We start from the raw sequence: 20,335 nt of genomic DNA on the forward strand, positions 1-20,335 counted from the left end.
TTTAGTTAGATGTACCATACTTGCACTTCCTTGGCTGTTGGCGAGTGTCCGGAATGCAGTCTCAGATGAAAGTCTTAATGGTTTCAAGGTTTTGGACTCGCGATCACGTTCATCCGGGTTGAAGAGTGATGAATTCCAAAGATGTTCTGAGATAGAAATGTTCTTTCCAGGTAGAAAGTGAAAAAAAGAGCTAAAAAAGAGATCATCTGAGGTCAGAGGAGCTTTGGTTTAATGGAACGTCAAGGCTGCAAGGCCTGGCACAAAACTTAAGGGTCCAGAAGAGTTCTAGCTCACATCCTTCTAAAATCTAACAGAACCGCAGACTGAGATATGTTGGAGCCCACCGAGCACGCCGGTACCAGCTCAGGCTCTCCACATGGGCAGAAATCCGGAGATTTAGCAGAAGAGCTTTTGCAGAAGAGACTGAAGGTGGAACTGTGCATGAGCCCTTTAAGGTATGCGAAGAGTCACGCCTCTCAGGATGGGCTTGACCATTGAGAAAGACTGAATTTCCAAGCGGGAGTTTGGAAATACTGGGGGGGTTTATGACCCTTTGTCTGAGAGCATGGTAATTTGCAAAGGGGTTGGATTGGAAGTTGATATACAAACTATTAAAGATTCTTAGGACACTAATATGTTGCATAGGTATCAACATGTAATATTCACTCTCAATTAGATCATCCGAAGACGAGTTGATAGAGACCAGACATGGTATGAGTTAAAGTGATATTAACAAGTGATCTATCATAAGCATGCATAAAACAGTTGTGACGGATCGGTGGCCCTCCCCCTCATCATCATCACCACCCCGTCCCTTATTCGCCGCCCTTCACCAGGCTCCCGACTGGAGTGGGTGGATGAGAGGAGGGGCGTGGGATCAACGCGGGCTGGCGGCGTGTGATGAGGCACAGCTGGACTGAATGAAGCCTCATCACCGCCGCTGTTAAATGCCCAGCGCCTCTCCTCGAGACCGGTCTCTTCCCCCGTGCATGCACGCTGGTGTCCTCGTGGGTCCAGGAAGGGTGTGTTGAGGGACTCGCGCCACCCAAGATGTGAGCTGCCGAACATGTGAGTGCGCCACCCAAGATGTGAGCTGCTGAGCCCGTGAGCCGGGTGAGAGCCGCACCCGTCTGTGATCGTCGGACCAGAGATGTCAGGCCGTATAAGTCCTGCGAAGGCCGAGCAGGTGAAGAGGAAGAGCCGCCGCTCAAGAGAAGCCGCCGCCTCGTGCCCAGGACGAAGAGGAAGAGCCGCCGCTTAGAGAAGCCGCCGCCCCTCGTGTCCCGGCCAGAGCGGGAGCGTGTGCGGCCACGGGGACTCCGCCCCTTCCCTGGACCCTTCCCTCCTCCTGGAACACTACCCTCCTTCACGAGCCCCGCAGCACAACGAGGACACCAGATCCCCCCTGTTTTGTTGGACACCTTTCCCCCTTGGACACTGTTATATTATTTCTGTTAAATAAAAGCCTCTCCGAGGCCTGACGCCACACCCACTGTGTCTGTCGTTGGCTCCTCGCGTCACACAGTATACAATACATAAAAACATATACAAGAACAGTAATAATATACACAATGACCTGAATGATATGTGTGTTCATTCAAAGAAAGGTTTTCCTATGAATTAATTAGAGAAGAGTCCATTTTTATGGCATAATGTCTTTTCTATAGGAAAAAGGTAGTAAGAGTTGCTCTGCTTGCATTCTTTTGATCAATAAAACTAGTGTTATCTGATGGGTTGCCATGGAACCGGGGGCCTGAAGTCATTGACAGACCTACTGGCACCGAGTATGTGTATTGGGTGAGGGGTCTGTGACTATTTGTTAATCTAATAACTAATTGATTTGTTAAATTAAATGCAAAATTGTGTGTCTGATTGGTCCAAATGCTACACTTCTTAAAAACATTCCTGTTTGTCTACAACTAATACAATCGAATCAGAATATTCACATCAACTTTTCATCAGTTGTTGGACTGTGAGTAACATTAACACTAATAGTATTGTAAGGATGGACTTTTAAAGCCCACCGGAAATAGTATTCATCCACACATTTTATTTTTAACGCACTGTGATTCAGAATGCACAAATTCTAATCTTGCATACTATTTTGAAAAGAATGTATGCCAACTGGGACACAGCCATGGTCTTATTTTAGTAATTAATACCCGAGCGAGTGCTTTGCACTTGGGTGAGTGATCTTATTTGTCTAATATGATCCAGTGAGAGGGGGTGGAATTGCTTTATGTTAATGGCACTGATTGTGCAGCTTGCATCTGATAACAGCTCAACTTTAGGATATCATGGAGGTTTTTAATCTAAACTACATAAAGCTATAGCATTCAAATACACAATGAAATGATTCATTCCAGCTTCCAGTCTTGAATTGAATTTATTTTTGTTACCCCACTGGCAAATAGCTTTTTTCTTGCTTTTAGCACAACAAAATGGATGGGTGATAAACAAACAAACATACAAAAACACTTAAAGATAATATGAAAACATGTCTTTGCTTCTTAAGTATTTTATTTTATTTTATTTTACTGTCCATCTCCTGTAAATCCCAGTTACAGAACCATGGCTATCTGAATCAAATCCATGAAAGCAGGTCTCTCTAGCTCAGAAGGACAGGACAAGTGTAAAAATTAGACTAGGTCAAGCAGCTGTTGAGGGCAGCCCCTCAGTGGGACGGGTTAGGTAGCTGGGCGGACATGTCTCCAGGAAGACCTCAGAGCTGTTGAGGAGCAGTGCCAACATTTCATGCTCAAGAATCACATTTACCAAGAGTAAACTGCAAACTGACCACTGCTACAAGCACAAGGCAGACTCAGAAATTACTGTAGCTTTTGGGCGTGTGTGTCTGTATGTTTGTCAGAATGACATGCAGAGTGTAGGTGCTACACACAGCCAGCAATAGGACAACCAATGTTTGTTGTGCTCTAAGACATTGTTACTTCTTTTAGTGTTGCATTATTGTGAATGAATGATCAGTGCACATTATTTTGAAGAAAAAATAAATATTTGTCTTTGTAAAAAGACTTCCTTAAAAGACTTAATTTTACAGCAAGGCAAACCCATTTACACAGACAGTGAATTTGCAGGGCAGCTTTATAAAACAGAGCCTGCTAAAGTGTCCTCAAATAGCACATGGCTGTCTAGCGTCTGTGACAGCAACAATAAGGTCACTTCTCCCTCTCACTGCCTTTCACTCCTCACACATAATGTCAAGTAAAGTACAATCAGCAACGCTCTATCTGCCAACAAGTGTGCTCTCTCTCAAAAACAGGGTGATGGCACTGGGGACAGATATTCTTTTACTCTTCAAAAAGAAGAAAGAGTGATTGTCCCCGTACTCAAAATGTGGCCCATTTCAACAGATGACAAATGTATGTCACCTTCACAGAATCCTCTTAGCAGGTAACCTAGCAATTCATGGCTCATGAGAACAAGATTAAATGAATTTGAAAAATCTCAGATATACTGTGTAAATATATATGAAAGTTATGAAAAGGGAGGGATGGGGGGTTCAAATATTGCTACATTTTACATCACAATACTGTATTGAATTGTTGAGGCCAATGTTTTATTTATTTATTTTTTATTTTTTTGGGGAGATTGAACACCATTCTGAGACTTTGGGTCCCATCTTACACCCGGCGCAATGCAGCGCAAGGCGCGGCGCAAGCGTTTTTGCTAGTTTCAGTTCAGTTCTCATTTTCCTGTCCTGTCCTGCGCTGGGTTGTTTAAATAGCAAATGCATTTGCAAACCATTTGTGCGCCCATGGGCGTGCTGGTCTAAAAAAAGAGGTGTGTTCAGGCGCATTGTTGGCACGTTGCTATTTTGAGGAACTGAAAATAGACTGCGCCACAGACCAACTCAAACCTGGTCTAAAGTCTAAAATCAATGGTGCAATACTTTTTTTGTTATTTAAAGAGCGTGTTAGTAGAAAATGCGCCTCTGGGTGGGTCCACAACGCGCGTTCACTTTGCTTATTACACACAGGGACATGCAGCAGCACACAAACATTCCAAATATTAAAAGTTAAAGGATTACAGTGTAGGTTACATAAATATAAAAATGTCATACATGGCATTATGGATAGTCATTGCGTGTATCAGAATTAGCCCACCTATGTGCTCGCGCATGAGCAGATATGTTTGCTCACTGGAGATGCGTTCAGTCTGTGTGCCTTAAAATTCCGCCGTTTAAATAGCGAATTGCCATGGCGTGAGCGCAACTCGCTCTTAAAGGGAATGGGAGATGAGACTCTGATTGGTTTATTGCACGTTACGCCCAAAAAAACCCCATTACTCATTAAGAGAAAAGGGACAACCCGTTTAGAGCATTCCTGTCGTTAAACTAGCAAAAGTGTATTCGGAGACGCCCGAAGTGCACTTGCATCGTGCGCTTTAGACCATGCGTTTAGATCGTTAAAATAAGGCCCTTTGAGTCTTTGAGAAGTCTAACAAATCTTGTTTTGGGGATCTCAAAGAAAGACAAATTGAAACCGATGCACATTATTCCAATGTACATTATTTTTATTAATTAAAAACCAATGTTCTCCACACTCTATAACAGGAAATTCAGCACTCATCCAATGAACACTTCATCCAGTTTCACTAATGCAACATAATCTAATGCAAAACCTTTCTGCGTAAATCTACAAGCACAAGTTTCATGCAGGTGTATGGCTCAGGAGCGCAAAGACAATTTGCAATGTCCTCATGTAAAGGATAAGTAATGTCGTAATGGCTGCTAAAAATTCTTTGCTATCACAGAAAATGTATGTATGTACGTACATGTATATGTGTATATATATATATATATATATATATATATATATATATATATATATATTCTTGATTATTCCAAACCTTTGTCCAGTAGTGCATTTCAGAGCCTTAATTTGACTTGTGACATTCCCACTGGAGAATTGTATTGGATAGGTCAGAGAGAAAGAGAGATGTGTGACCTGAGGGTGGAGGTCAGAAAGAAGGATGAGCAAAATAAGGGTCAGGAGGAATAGATGGAGAGGGGGATCACTGAATGCTTCATGTGATCAAGCAATGGCTAGGATCGCTTGAAAACAGAGCTGGGTGATGAATTGGCCACCCAGCAGACTGAAAACACTGATGCACAGAACAAACCAAATAAAACACGCATACTCTTCCATATATCATTAATAAATGTCTACAATCTGATCTCCGAACAGCCATAGTGGAGAAACAGAGTGAAACAGCTAGTTAACATTCTGCCCAGCGCTCTGATGCTCGGGAGTCAACCCCGTTACCACCTCGCTCCTGTTATTTACGAGCAGCTGGGCTAATGTGCATTCCCTAACCAGTGCCTACCCGAGCGCACCCGACTTTTAGCATGCCTCCATTATTCATAACTATGTGTGCGCAGCATTCGGAAAATTGCTAATGCTTCTCTGTGCGCAGCCTTGTCTTATTTATTTATTTTTATTTATTGTTTCCCAGAGCGTAATTCATTCCAGGAAAGAGCTGTCCTGCTAGAGAAGAGGGCATCACCTCAGCCTGCTTGTCTTTCTTCATTTCTTTTCTATTTTTCTCACTATTCCCTTGTTTCTTTTCCTACTGTTTGTGTTTGAAAAAATGCAATGGCTGTTTACAGCATAGGGTATGTTACTATAGTACAGGGGTGCAAACTCCTCAGGGGTGAAAAAGGTGACAAAAAGGTTTTTTTTTTTTTTCATTAAATTTGCTATTCGTTGTGGAAAAAAAAAAAAAATTGGGTTCGGGCTCTAAATTTAACTGTGCCGCTCGGGTCGGGTCAGACGATGTCGGGCACGGGCCTGGTTCGGGCTTCAATTTAAAGCCCGTGCAGACCTCTACTGTAAATCTTCATTTCAGCACTCGAATTTTTGAAGCAGCTGACGGGCTAAACGCGAGGTGTTTCTCCGTCTTGAAACAGGCTGTTACAGACGGACACTTAGCTATGGCTTATGCCGAGTTCACACTGCACGATTTTCAAACTCGTCGGATCGCTGTTGTTTTCACACTGCGTGACTATCTGGGGTAGCATTCAGTCGCTGCTGTGTTCACATTGCACGATAGATCGGCGACAGGGGCTTTCACATTGCACGATTTCACAATAGGAAGAATCGCCGACAACTCTGTCTGATCCACAAACCACGTTTCACAACAAAACACACGCGAGAAGTGATAAGGAAATAACGCAAGAACCTGCGCGTGTCAGCCCGTTGTTCTCGAGGGAGACTGGAAGTATTAAAAAAATATAGCCTGCAAATTGTCTGTGCGCTGATTTCCAGCTAAAAAAAGAAAAACAGATTATGCAGGAGGGAGATGCAGGAAACATGGATTGTGTTCTGCAAAGAGTGGTAAATAATAATTTTGCAGTAACTGTTATGCTGATGTTGCGGCTGGTCAAGCGTTTGTGCTTGTTTCTGTATGATATAATTGTACATATTAAAATACTGATATGGTCTATAACTCCTCACCGAACTTCTCTCTGCCCTGAAGGTCATCGTGATGTAGTTTTCAGTCAGAAATCATTGCACACAGCGTGATTGTGAATCGCGACAGCTCCAGATATTTAGCATGCCAAATATTTCGCGGGCGTCGGCGACGTGTCGGCGATTCTCTCAGATCGCGTCTTTGATAATTCACACTGCGCGATTGTCACTCGCGTGAACGAGCTCCGATTTGCCTCCAATGTCGGGCATTTGTCGGCGATTTATCAAAACCTGTCGGCGAGTGAAAAATCGTGATACTAATATTACTGTACATTAAACAGCATGCTTTACTTGTAGGTCGAATAGTTCTCAAATCGACTTCATGTCAGAGTAATATCTTACTGATATGTGAGACAAATGTTAAGGTCGAGACTGAGGAGCAGTTTGCAAAGCATAGCGAACTAAAGTAGCGATAAAGTAACTTACAATCTTCATAGCTATTGCAACAGCAGCCTCACGCAAAAAAAAAAAAACGCAGTCTCACGCGGTAATCACCATTTAAACTGGAACACAAGCGAACTTAATTTAGCTAGCTACAAACAGGCTAATCTAACCACCAACATAGCCCAATTACTTCAAAAATAAGTTGCTTGCCGTTAGCTTGTTCCTTCATGTTTTACGTAGCCTCTGGAAATATGGACAGTTGCCTGCAGCATCTAAAAGTTAGGCTTCAGGAGTGAGATTGGTTGGATGAAGGAAAGAACATTAAGGTAAGCCAATCAGAGGCAGAGTAGGGCGGGGCCATTCCATTGTTAACGGGAAAAAACGGTACAGGTGACGTGACACAGATGTGATCTGTGTCACGTCAACCCCCCCTCCCCCCCCCAATATTATTTTTTTTACAGATTTACACGATTCACGTGAATGACCTATTTCAACGTGAAAACGGCGAATTTCGCCGAAAGGTGACAAGTTTGCACCCCTGATAGTATCACTGGTAAAAACTATACAACATATAACCAGAGACAGACGAGTCTGAATTTCAGTTGACCACAAAGAATTCACAGACCATCTGATATACATTGCACACAAATAAGACAAGCACTTTAATATAGTTTTAAATAATAAGGTTAAAACAGATCCATTTATGTTGTTATATGTTATTATGCTGGTCAGACACTCTCTTCCTGCCTAAGTTGACAGTTCTTGGGCAGAATAACCTGCATGTTGACCAGACTTTAAGCTGATAGTAAAACATCGGGCAAGACTAGTGAGTCAGGTGACAAAAAAAAGATGAATAGCAGGCTACAGAGTTAATATTTCACTTACAGAGAGAGTAAAGTAAAAACCAGGGCCAGATAATGATCCCAGATATTTATTACAAAATCCTAATGACCTTCAACCAGAGTTAATGAGGGTCTATGTGTGTGTGTGTGTGTGTGTGGGGACTGCTGATGGAGTATCCAACAGCCTGAGATTCACAGCAACAACAAAAGAACAAGAGAGATATAGAAGAGAAGGAGGAGGGAGAGGAAGAGAGTGGGAACATAAAGGCACGAATGAAAATCAATGAGAAGAACGAAGCATGAGGATTGGCAGAAAGTGAGCGCTGTAGAAAGGGTGACAGATGATCTATAGAGGTGCCAGTCACAGCCTGCAGCCACACTTACACTATTAGAGACACAGCCGGGCAGACACGGGCCGCATTGATCTGCTCTATCTCTCTCTGAGAATGTGATGATGAAATGTGAGGGTGTGAGGGTGAGCAGATGGACTGCAACATCCAGCAAACTCGGGAAGAACAAGAAGAGCAGTCCTTTTTTAGTAAGGTTGCAGGTGAAAAGAAAATGAGAAGGAAGTTTCTTATTAGGGATGGGCAGGATGGTCGATTAATTGTTCATCAACTGACTAGACGATTGGTGAGGTCGACAAGTTTTTTTTTGGAGAGGTGAGGGGGGTTGTTACACTACAGTAAAAAACATTCACCGCAAAAGTGATTCAGTGACAACCTTCAACGACTGCCCAAAATGTTTAGTCTTATGCAATACAAGATAATAGAAATTTAGAATGATGAGTGATTTCGCAGTTGACCTTATTGCATCTGTATTTGTAGAAGTTTCTCTTTCAGACACAAAATTAATGGGAGGAGAGTATTTCAATAAATCATGCAAAGTGATTTACTATCGTTTGCATTAATCAATTTACTGGTTTTTGCACCATTATTTATTGCCCAAAATAAGCATGTCTTAACCCATTTTGCACTTGACATGGCTGCAATAGTTGCTAATTTGTGCTGCTCTTGGTAGATTCTAGATTGCGTTGGTCATTATGGAAATGAGCTGTCTGTCTGTGTTCTTTAATTTGCTCATTGTCAGTAGATCATCTGCAAAACTTTCAACTCCCATCAATGCTAGGATGGCGATCTCATGCCAATTTGACACAACGCACATGTGTTATGGATCTTTTGTGAATGTGTGTCAGAGATCTATGCTTTTTTTTGCACACCGAGTAAAATAAACATGTGGATAGTCATGTGGATTACTTTTATGATGCCTTTGTGATCTTTCTGGAGCTTGAAAGTTTTGGTTGAATCAACCTTCAGTTGACGGACAAAAATGTCTCAGGTGTCATTCAAAATCTTAATTTGTGTTTTGAAGATGAAAAGAACATTTGGAATGACATGAGGGTAAGTAACTGATAACAGAATATTAGTTTTTATGTGAATTAAGTGGTAATAACCAAATACCAATAAGTAATAACCAGAAACCCTAGATGGCTCATTATTTTGGTATCACTGGTTTCAGATTCACCTGCCCTTAAAAATCAAATTAACAAAACAAACTACAATTTGTCGTTTTATATCTCTTTATCATTCCTAATCATCTATTTCTCAGTAGGGGGCTCTTTATGCACTTTATGCCAACAGACAAAATTTGGTAACATTATATCATTAGTGCTGTTAATATGGGTATTAATACTAGTGAGAGTCTAAATATTAATAAACAAGAAGCAAATAGTCTGTTTCAGATATAGTTTTGTCCATATGAATACATACCACCACAATGAAACCACACACACATACACACACACACAGACTGCAGACTGGTATGTTTTGAGCTGATTGTTCTCTCTCTTATTATGGGATGGTGCTGTGTAATGGAGTGTGACAGAAGCGTGGAGCACTGCAACTCTGTCCTTGCTGCCTCCTGCACTCTCTCTCTCATCAAATTGCTCTCTTTTCCTTTACATTTTTATTTACATTTAAAAAAAAAAATTCTATTTATGTTAAAAGAATAGTTCTGTCATTTATACAATTGTCATCATTTACAGTATGGTCATGGTGTATGTATGGTCAACATTCTTTCATATAGAACACACATATATTTTAAGAGTCTTTCCTTTCTGATAAAAGAATACAAGAAGCATGGGGTGTAAATATACAAAAGTGCAATAAAGTTGTCCATGATATTAATATTCTATATTTTTCTGAAGCCATAAAATAGCTCTCTGTAAGGAACACAATTTTATGCTGCAGCAGCATTTGAATTTGGAATTCGTTTTTATTTTCTGTTTTTCCGTTACGGTTTTAATTTTAATTTTAAAGTTTTAGTAATTTTGTTGCGTTTCTGTTATTTTATAAGTGTTTTTTATGCCTATATAGTTTTCATATTTTAGTACATCGTTAAAATAAATGAAAATGATAAAGTGCCTTGGCAACTACCTATAAACTAAAAATAAAATAATTGTACTTTTTAAATTTTTTTATTTCAGTAAACTTATTTCAAGCTACATTATATACATATATACATGTATGTGACCCTGGACCACAAAACCAGTCTTAAGTGTAAATTTTTCGAAATTGAAATTTATACATCATATGAAAGCTGAATAAATAAGCTTTCCATGGATGTATGGTTTGTTAGGATCGGACAATATTTGGCCGAAATACAACTACAGTGGGTACGGAAAGTATTCAGACCACCTTAAATTTTTCACTCTTTGTTATATTGCAGCCATTTGCTGAAATCATTTAAGTTCATTTTTTTCCTCATTAATGTACACACAGTACCCCATATTGACAGAAAAAGACAGAATTGTTGACATTTTTGCAGATTTATTAAAAAAGAAAAATTGAAATATCACATGGTCCTAAGTATTCAGACCCTTTGCTCAGTATTTAGTAGAAGCACCCTTTTGATCTAATACAGCCATGAGTCTTTTTGGGAAAGATGCAACAAGTTTTTCACACCTGGATTTGGGGATCCTCTGCCATTCCTCCTTGCAGATCCTCTCCAGTTCTGTCAGGTTGGATGGTAAACGTTGGTGGACAGCCATTTTTAGGTCTCTCCAGAGATGCTCAATTGGGTTTAAGTCAGGGCTCTGGCTGGGCCATTCAAGAACATTCACGGAGTTGTTGTGAAGCCACTCCTTCGTTATTTTAGCTGTGTGCTTAGGGTCATTGTCTTGTTGGAAGGTAAACCTTCGTCCCAGTCTGAGGTCCTGAGCACTCTGGAAAAGGTTTTCGTCCAGGATATCCCTGTACTTGGCCGCATTCATCTTTCCCTCGATTGCAACCAGTCGTCCTGTCCCTGCAGCTGAAAAACACCCCCACAGCATGATGCTGCCACCACCATGCTTCACTGTTGGGACTGTATTGGACAGGTGATGAGCAGTGCCTGGTTTTCTCCACACTTAGAATTAAGGCCAAAAAGTTCTATCTCGGTCTCATCAGACCAGAGAATCTTATTCAGGTGTTTTTTAGCAAACTCCATGCGGGCTTTCATGTGTCTTGCACTGAGGAGAGGCTTCCATCGGGCCACTCTGCCATAAAGCCCCGACTGGTGGAGGGCTGCAGTGATGGTTGACTTTCTACAACTTTCTCCCATCTCCCGACTGCATCTCTGGAGCTCAGCCACAGTGATCTTTGGGTTCTTCTTTACCTCTCACCAAGGCTCTTCTCCCCGATAGCTCAGTTTGGCCGGACGGCCAGCTCTAGGAAGGGTTCTGGTCATCCCAAACATCTTCCATTTAAGGATTATGGAGGCCACTGTGCTCTTAGGAACCTTTAGTGCAGCAGAAATTTTTTTGTAACCTTGGCCAGATCTGTGCCTTGCCACAATTCTGTCTCTGAGCTCTTCAGGCAGTTCCTTTGACCTCATGATTCTCATTTGCTCTGACATGCACTGTGAGCTGTAAGGTCTTATATAGACAGGTGTGTGGCTTTCCTAATCAAGTCCAATCAGTATAATCAAACACAGCTGGACTCAAATGAAGGTGTAGAACCATCTTAAGGATGATCAGAAGAAATGGACAGCACCTGAGTTAAATATATGAGTGTCACAGCAAAGGGTCTGAATACTTAAGACCATGTGATATTTCAGTTTTTCTTTTTTAATAAATCTGCAAAAATGTCAACAATTCTTAACTTAAGAACTTAAATGATTTTAGCAAATGGCTGCAATATAACAAAGAGTGAAAAATTTAAGGGGGTTTGAATACTTTCCATACCCACTGTATTTGAAAATCTGGAATCTGAGGGTGCAAAAAAATCAAAACATTGAGAAAATCGCCTTTAAAGTTGTCCAAATTCATTCTTAGCAATGCATATTACTAATCAAAAACAACGTTTTGATATATTTACAGTAGGGCTGGGCGATATGAGCAAAAATTCATATCTCGGTATTTTTTGGCTGATGTGCGGTATACGGTATATATCTCGGTATTTTGTATTTGGATTAAACAAATAAAGTGAATGTAAGCATGACGGCATATATTATGTGCAAAAAGGGTTAAAATCACATTACATTCTAACATTGTAATCTAAAAACAAAAATAATGCTTTTAAAGCAGAAGTTAAATTTACTAAACTAAAATTGAAAATAATAAAAAAGCACAGACTAATTGAGTAAAAAGGCTATTTTGATTACCCCATTACACTTTACAGTTAGTGCTATCATACAAATACACTTACTTGTCGGTTAAAATTCTACATACGTCACATTTATTTTCCAACTACAAATATTCAGCAAAATGTATATTTTAGTCAGAGTGATTGCGCTCCTATTTCATTGCGCTTTGTCTGTTTGGCGCGCATGTTAAGTTTAGCGGAGAATCTCAACGCAAAAGCTCACACACTTCTGACTGCAAAATGGAAATATTTCCATGGCTTTCTAACATTTACAGATGGAGAATATACCTGTGAAATGTAAGTTATGCATTAAGGAAAACAGCACGTCTCTGTCAGCGGCACACGCAGCCTTTCTGTCAGAGCCACTTTAAACTGAAACTATAAACTATAGGCTACTATATCTTACGATTTTTTTTAAAGCCCTTCATATAAAGCCTGATACATGTAGAACAAATTGTATTATGCACTTTCTCTGCAGCAGTTCAGTCTGTGTCCTCCCTAGATATTTTTTCAGATGTGCTCGTATCAAACTACTTATATCGATATTAACGTTATTGCTTCATACCGTATCGCTTATAAAGAATATATCGATATATCGTACAAACTCGATATACCGCCCAGCCCTAATTTACAGTAGTAAATTTACAAAATATCTTCATGGAATATGATCTTTACTTAATATCCTAATGATTTTTGGCATGAAAGAAAAATCTATAATTTTGACCCATACAGTGTATTTTTGGCTATTGCTACAAATATAGCGACTTAATATGTATTTATATACGTATGTATATATACAGGTGCATCTCAATAAATTAGAATGTGGTGAAAAAGTTTTTTCTTGTAAGTTATTTCAAAAAGTGAAACTTTCATATATTTTAGATTCATTGCATGTAAAGTAAAACATTTCAAAAGTTTTTTTTTTGTTTTATTTTTGATGATTAGAGCTTACAGCTCATGAAAGTCAAAAATCAGTATCTCAAAATATTAGAATATTTACATTTGAGTTTCAATAAATGACCATCCCTACAGTATAAATTCCGGTTATCTCTTGTTCTTTGAAACCACAATAATGGAGAAGACTGGTGCCTTGGCAATGATCCAGAAGACGAACACTGACGCCCTCCACAAAGAGGGTAAGTCACAGAGGCTCATTACTGAAAGGTGTGGCTGTTTACAGAGTGCTGTATCAAAGCATATTAAATGCAAAGTTGACTGGAAGGAATAATTTGGGTAGGAAAAGGTGCACAAGCAACAGGGATTACTGCAAGCTTGAGAATACTGTCAAGCAAAGCTGATTCAAACACTTGTGAGAGCTTCACAAGGAGTGAACTGAAGATGGAGTCAGTGCATAAAGAGTCACCACGCTCAAACATCTTCAGGAAAAGGGCTACCAATGCACTTCTGAAGCAGAGACAATGTCAGAAGCGTCTTACCTGGGCTGTGGAGAAAAAGAACTGGACTGTTGCTCAGTGGTCCAAAGTTCTCTTTTCAGATGAAAGTAAATTTGGCATTTCATTTGGAAATCAAGGTCCCAGAGTATGGAGGAAGAGTGGAGAGGCACAGAATCCATGTTGCTTGAAGTCCAATGTGAAGTTTCCACAGTCAGTGATGATTTGGGGTGCCATGTCATCTGCTGGTGTTGGTCCACTGTATTTTCTGAAGTCCACAGTCAACGCAGCCATCTATCAGGAAATTTTAGAGCACTTCATGCTTCCTTCTGCTGACAAGCTTTATGGAGATGCTGGTTTTATTTTCCAGCAGGACTTGGCACCTGCCCACACTGCCAAAGGTACCAAAAGCTGGTTCAATGACCATGGTGTTGGTGTGCTTGACTGGCCAGAAAACTCGCCTGACACGAACCCCATAGAGAATCTATGGGGTATTGTCAAGAGGAAGATGAGAGACACCAGACCCAACAATGCAGATGAACTGAAGGCCACTGTCAAAGAAACCTGGGCTTCCATACCACCTCAGCAGTGCCACAAACTGATCACCTCCATGTCATGCCGAATTGTGGCAGTAATTAAAGCAAAATGAGCCCCTACCAAGTATTGAGTACATATACAGTAAATAAACATACTTTCCAGAAGGCCAACAATTCACTAAACATTTTTTTTATTGGTCTTATGAAGTATTCTAATTTGTTGAGATAGTGAATTGGTGGGTTTTTGTTAAATGTGAGCCTAGATCATCACAATTAAAAGAACCAAAGACTTAAAGGGTTGGTTGACTGTTTTTTTTCTAGGCTTGATTGTGTTTTAGGGGGTGCAGTCTAACATGTGTTAATACTTCGTTTTTAAAAAACGCATTATTTTTCACATAATTTACCTTTATTCCACACCGCTTTGTCCCTTCTCTTCTAAACGTGCTGATCATTTCCTGGTTTTATGAAGCCCCTCCCTCAGAAATACGCAATGGGCTCAGATTGGTCAGCTGGTCCAGTGTGTTGTGATTGGCTAAACCGCCTCTAGTGCGCATCTAAACGTCCCGCCCCTCAGCTCAGCGACATGTGCTCCGGTTGTATTGTAAACAATGGCGTCGTCAATATTGCTTATCAATTTGAGCCTGATTGAGACGCAGAGGATATTAGTGAAGAGGATCGCGCAGAACCTGTGCAAGCACGGCTCTTAATGGTATGTTTTTTGTTTGTTGTTGTCTCATACTTTTAGATATGCTGTTATTTGTAAGTGCTACTGCTTCTGTTAGCTTTTAATATACGGTTTTATCCTGATTAAAGCTTTAATACAGTACGGCAACCGCATGCACGTCCATGTTTAATGCTTGTCATAGTTGTGTGAAAATAAGTGTATAAATGGAACATTTCATTGTTGGAGAGAGAGAGAGAGAGAGAGAGAGATGCAGAGCATGTGCAGAGCAGGGGACGCGAGGAACAGGATTGAGAACCGATGATTTTGAATCTTGTGAATCCATTAGAATCATTAGAAGACAGAATCGCGATTCATATATGAATAGATTTTTACATGCACCCCTAGTTTTCTCTTCCTCTTCTCTAAAGCAGCGCAGCATGGCCTCGCCCCCTTTGTTGTGTGTTACCGGTTTATCTGGGTTCGTGACGTAACGGACCCGGGAAGTAACTTGTTGTAATCCCTTGCCAGTTGTTTTTGTAGGCATTAAAATGCCAGAATTTTAAAAGACGATATCTCCGTTTGCATTGAACTTTCAGCGCCGCAACTTTGCAGATATTGTTTATGCTCAAACAGCAACATTACAAACTAACTAATGTTAAAAAAGTGAAATCGCAATCAACCACCCCTTTAAACTACTTCAGTCTGTGTGCATTGAATTTATTTAATACACGAGTTTCACAATTTGAGTTGAATTACTGAAATAAATTAACTTTTCCAAGACATTCTAATTTATTGAGATGCACCTGTATATATGTATGTATATATATATATATATATATATTAGGGCTGTCAATCGATTAAAATATTTAATCACGAATAATCGCATGATTGTCATGAGTTAACTCGTGATTAACTTAATTTTTATCTCTTCTAAATGTACCTTAAATTAATACTTTTCAAGTTTTTAATACTCTAATCAACATGGGCATGGACAATATGGATGCTTTATGCAATATATGTTTATTATTAGTGAAACCATAGTTAACATAGAGCATGAAGACTAGACATGTTTCAAAGGTCATAGATGTTTTTCAAGTCTATTAGAGACACATGAAAAAAGAACATAGAAATACCAGGTTCCCATTACTTCTTTGCACTGAGTAATTTACTTACACAAGCCTGCTTACATTTTCACACGACAGGGCAGCTCACTTATGAACATGCAAAATGTACATTTATTATTTATTATTACATTTGTTTGCCTCTCTGTGCCCACATAGGCCTACTGTAATTTGACGCAGCCAAATTCTCAATAAAACTGTTTTCATTGTTATATGTTACTGTTTCTGTTGTCAGACAACAGAATGAATATGAAATAGTGACTGAAACGCGACCCATTAAGACTAAATAACCAGCTCTCCCTTCCAAGATGATAATCTGCACAAAAAAATCTGATTTAGCCTATAATCGAGCTGTCGTCTGATGAAATCAAATAGGCTACACATAAGATAAAGACAATAGCTGTGCTGTGATTTCGGCTATACTTGCATGTTAAATTAGAGAAGCAACATAACATCTGTTTTAACTGAAAGCGCTGGTCCTCTCAGCTGCTTGCTGAACAGACGCGGAGAGAGAGAAAGAGAGAGAGACGTGTGTACAGCGGGAAAGTGAGACCTCGCACTCGTGTGGCAGTACCATCGAGTCTCAGAAACTAAATAAGAAAACCCTAAAGATTGGTCGCTAAGCGCTTTAAAAAAAAAAAAAAAAAAAAGCTGCTAAAAGGGTCTGAAAATTCGCTAAGTTGGCAACACTGTCAGCATCTCCATCCATTTCTCCAACTACGGGCTAGACCACGGGTCAAACAGAAAATGCGCACTGCGTTACTCTCACGTTAATAAAATTAGTGCCGTTAAAATGAATTTGCGTTAACGCGTTAATTTTGACAGCCCTGATATAAATACATATACACACAAATAAATACATACATATACAACCCGAATTCCAAAATTGTTGGGACGTTTTTTAAATTTCAATAAAATGAATATAATATAAAATATAAAAATATAAAATGAAACTAAAAGAATTTCAAATCACATGAGCCAATATTTTATTCACAATAGAACATAGAGAACATAACAAATGTTTAAACTGAGAAATGTTACAATTTTATGCACAAAATTAGCTCATTTCAAATTTGATGCCTGCTATCTCAAAATAGTTGGGGCTGGGGCATGTATACCATGGTGTAGCATCTCCTCTTCTTTTCAAAACAGTTTGAAGACGTCTGGACATCGAGATTATGAGTTTCTGGAGTTTTGGTGTTGGAATTTGGTCCCATTCTTGCCTGATGTAGGTTTCCAGCTGCTGAAGAGTTTGTGGTCGTCTTTGACGTATTTTTCGTTTAATGATGTGCCAAATGATCTCTATAGGTGAAAGATCTGGACTGCAGGCAGGCCAATTCAGCACCAGGACTCTTCTACTACGAAGCCATGCTGTTGTAATAGCTGCAGTATGTGGTTTTGCATTGTCCTGCTGAAATACACAAGGCCTTCCCTGAAATAGACGTCGTCTGGAGGGGAACATATGTTGCTCTAAAACCTTTATAAACCTTTTAGCATTCATAGTGCCTTCCAAAACATGCAAGCTGCCCAAACCATATGCACTTATGCACCCCATACCATCAGAGATGCTGGCTTTTGAACTGAATGCTGATAACACGCTGGAAGGTCTCCCTCCTCTTTAGCCCGGAGGACACGGCATCCGTGATTTCCAACAAGAATGTCAAATTTGGACTTCTCTGAACATAGAACACTTTTCCACTTTGAAACAGTCCATTTTAAATGAGCCTTGGCTCACAGGATACGATGGCGCTTCTGGACCATGTTCACATATGGCTTCCTTTTTGCATGATAGAGCTTTAGTTGGCATCTGCAGATGGCACGGCGGATTGTGTTTACTGACAGTGGTTTCTGGAAGTATTCCTGGGCCCATTTAGTAATGTCAATGACAGAATCATGCCGATGAGTGATGCAGTGTCTTCTGAGGGCCCAAAGACCACAGGCATCCAACAAAGGTCTTCGGCCTTGACCGTTTCGCACAGAGATTTCTCCAGTTTCTCTGAATCTTTTGATGATGTTATGCACTGTAGATGATGAGATTTGCAAAGCCTTTGCAATTTGACGTTGAGGAACACTGTTTTTAAAGTATTCCACAATCTTTTTATGCACTCTTTCACAGATTGGAGAGCCTCTGCCCATCTTTGATCACTCTCTAAGGCTGCATTTACACTGCAGGTCTTGACGACCAATTCCAATTTTGTGACTATATCCGATTTTTTGGAAGACGTGCTTACATTTCTTTTTAAAGTGACCCATATTAGATCTGTGCATTTTACACTGCACTTAATGAAACAAGCCAAAAATAGCATATGACATCACAAATCAATTTGAATAGTAGCCTACATTGAGTTTAATTTGACATGGAATTCATATAGAAACGTTTTTAATGCAATAGTTACATCTATACATCAAAATAATTATATAATTATATAGCCTAGCACAAATTCTTCAGGACAGTGATTTAGCCTATGAAGCTCCGCTGAAAGCTTGCGAGTGGAATAATAGGTGGTAGATATTGTTTAGCATGTCACATCGTCTGTGTTTTTAAGTAATTAAAACCAATGCGTTTCTCAATGATTGTATATCAAAGGCAGGGACATGTTTGTGTGGAATTTATTTTGTACTCAGCGTGATTTCAAAAGCAACATATTTTAGCATCAGATCGCCTTTTATTTAACACAAACAAACTAAATTAATACTCTGCTTCTCAACTAGAGATGTTTCATTTATTACAGGTATGTCTGTACCACGAAATGTTTTAAAAAACTCACTTTTCAATGACGTAGGAGTCACATTTAAAGGGGAATATCTGATTTGTCTGCTTACACGGCAGGCGCAAATACACGCATCCGATTCATATCTCATTTATTTCCACATATGAATGAGGCCTGAATCCGATCGGAGAATATCGGAATCCATGTGATTTTTTCCTGCTTACATGGTCGTGGGCCATATCCGATCTGTGCCTCATGAGAGGAAAAAAATCTGAATTGGGTCACTTGAACCATGAAGTGTAAATGTGGTCTATGACATCCCTTTTATAGCTAATCATGTTACAGGCATCAAATTTGAAATGAGCTAATTTAGTGGATAAAAGTGTAATATTTCTCCGTTTAAACATTTGTTATATTCTCTATATTCTATTGTTCTCAAGTGATTTGAAAGTCTTTTAGTTTTCAGTTTTCATTTTATTCAAATTTAAAAAACATCCCAACATTTCCGGAATTCAGGTTGTGTATATACAGTATATATATATATATATATATATATATATATATATATATATACTTATCTCTTTTTCTGTTGCATAAAAGAAAAATCAATAATAAATGATGACAATTTTCATTCTTGGGCAAACAATTCTTTTAATTTTATGTCCTGCTTTTATGGTAGCAAACTGGACCATTATGTCTTCTCCTTTTATCTCTCATTATCTTTTTGCTAGTTTCTTTGATTTATTTTGCACTTTATTCAGACAGACAGTCAAAACTTCATACAGCTCCACCTGAGAATGTCCAGCAGAACACACAGTCTCACCTATGCACGGTGTGTAGACATGCTCCCCTATATTGTACATGTAGTACCATAACAGACAAGCATAAAGTAAGTGTGAGAACAGTACCGGTTTTGAACCATCCGTCCTCAGTGAAGGTGTCTGCTGTCTCCTGAGGTTTGTTCCAGTACTTCTGAAAGACAGAAGAACCTCGAACCAACAGCTCGCCCTCCTTCCCCTCCAAACCAGCCTTCACCTGAGAACCCCCCCCCCAAAAAAAAACACACACATAGGTCTAGAGACTCAAAGGAGTACAAAGTCAGTAGGTCTTCTTCATTAATAACTGTGTACGTACAGTAAATACAAATTTGATCTTATATTTTCAAAAATTTGAATGCATACTTATAGTTTAATCTTGATTTTCTTTCTGTGAGAACATTTGTACAGGTTTTATGCACAAGAAGGTGTGCACATACACTGAATGACTATCCACCTTCTGTAAAAGTTAACTGCATTTTAAATTATGGGTAGCACTTCCGGTTTGGGGAACTTCCACTCACGGCTGATGACTGAAATGACTGAAACAAATAATTTCAAATAATAGGTAACAAATAATGTTTTAATGTTATATGTTATTCCTTATCAGCCAGTTTGACTGCATGAGATGTACAACTCAATTACATGTTTGTTTTTTTTTTGTTTTTTTTATCAAATAATGTAACACTTGGAATTAATGTGACATTGGTATCACAACAATATCTGTGATAAAATCTTTTTTCATTTCGCTGCGTACT

The 20,335-nt window shown here is 39.4% G+C and overlaps 1 protein-coding gene across 4 annotated transcripts in view; it reads right to left on the minus strand.

The window, feature by feature from the left end:
* The window catches only part of acsf3 (acyl-CoA synthetase family member 3), a 56,459-nt gene that overhangs the window by 18,206 nt on the left and 17,918 nt on the right, over positions 1 to 20,335 (minus strand). For all 4 annotated transcript variants that reach the window (XM_058783493.1, XM_058783496.1, XM_058783494.1 and 1 more), the window contains one exon: positions 19,671 to 19,797. In XM_058783493.1, the coding sequence (XP_058639476.1) occupies positions 19,671 to 19,797 (127 nt within the window). The remainder of the gene's footprint in view (positions 1 to 19,670; positions 19,798 to 20,335) is intronic.

Source organism: Onychostoma macrolepis, chromosome 07, assembly GCF_012432095.1.
Source record: "Onychostoma macrolepis isolate SWU-2019 chromosome 07, ASM1243209v1, whole genome shotgun sequence".
Lineage (NCBI taxonomy): Eukaryota > Metazoa > Chordata > Actinopteri > Cypriniformes > Cyprinidae > Onychostoma > Onychostoma macrolepis.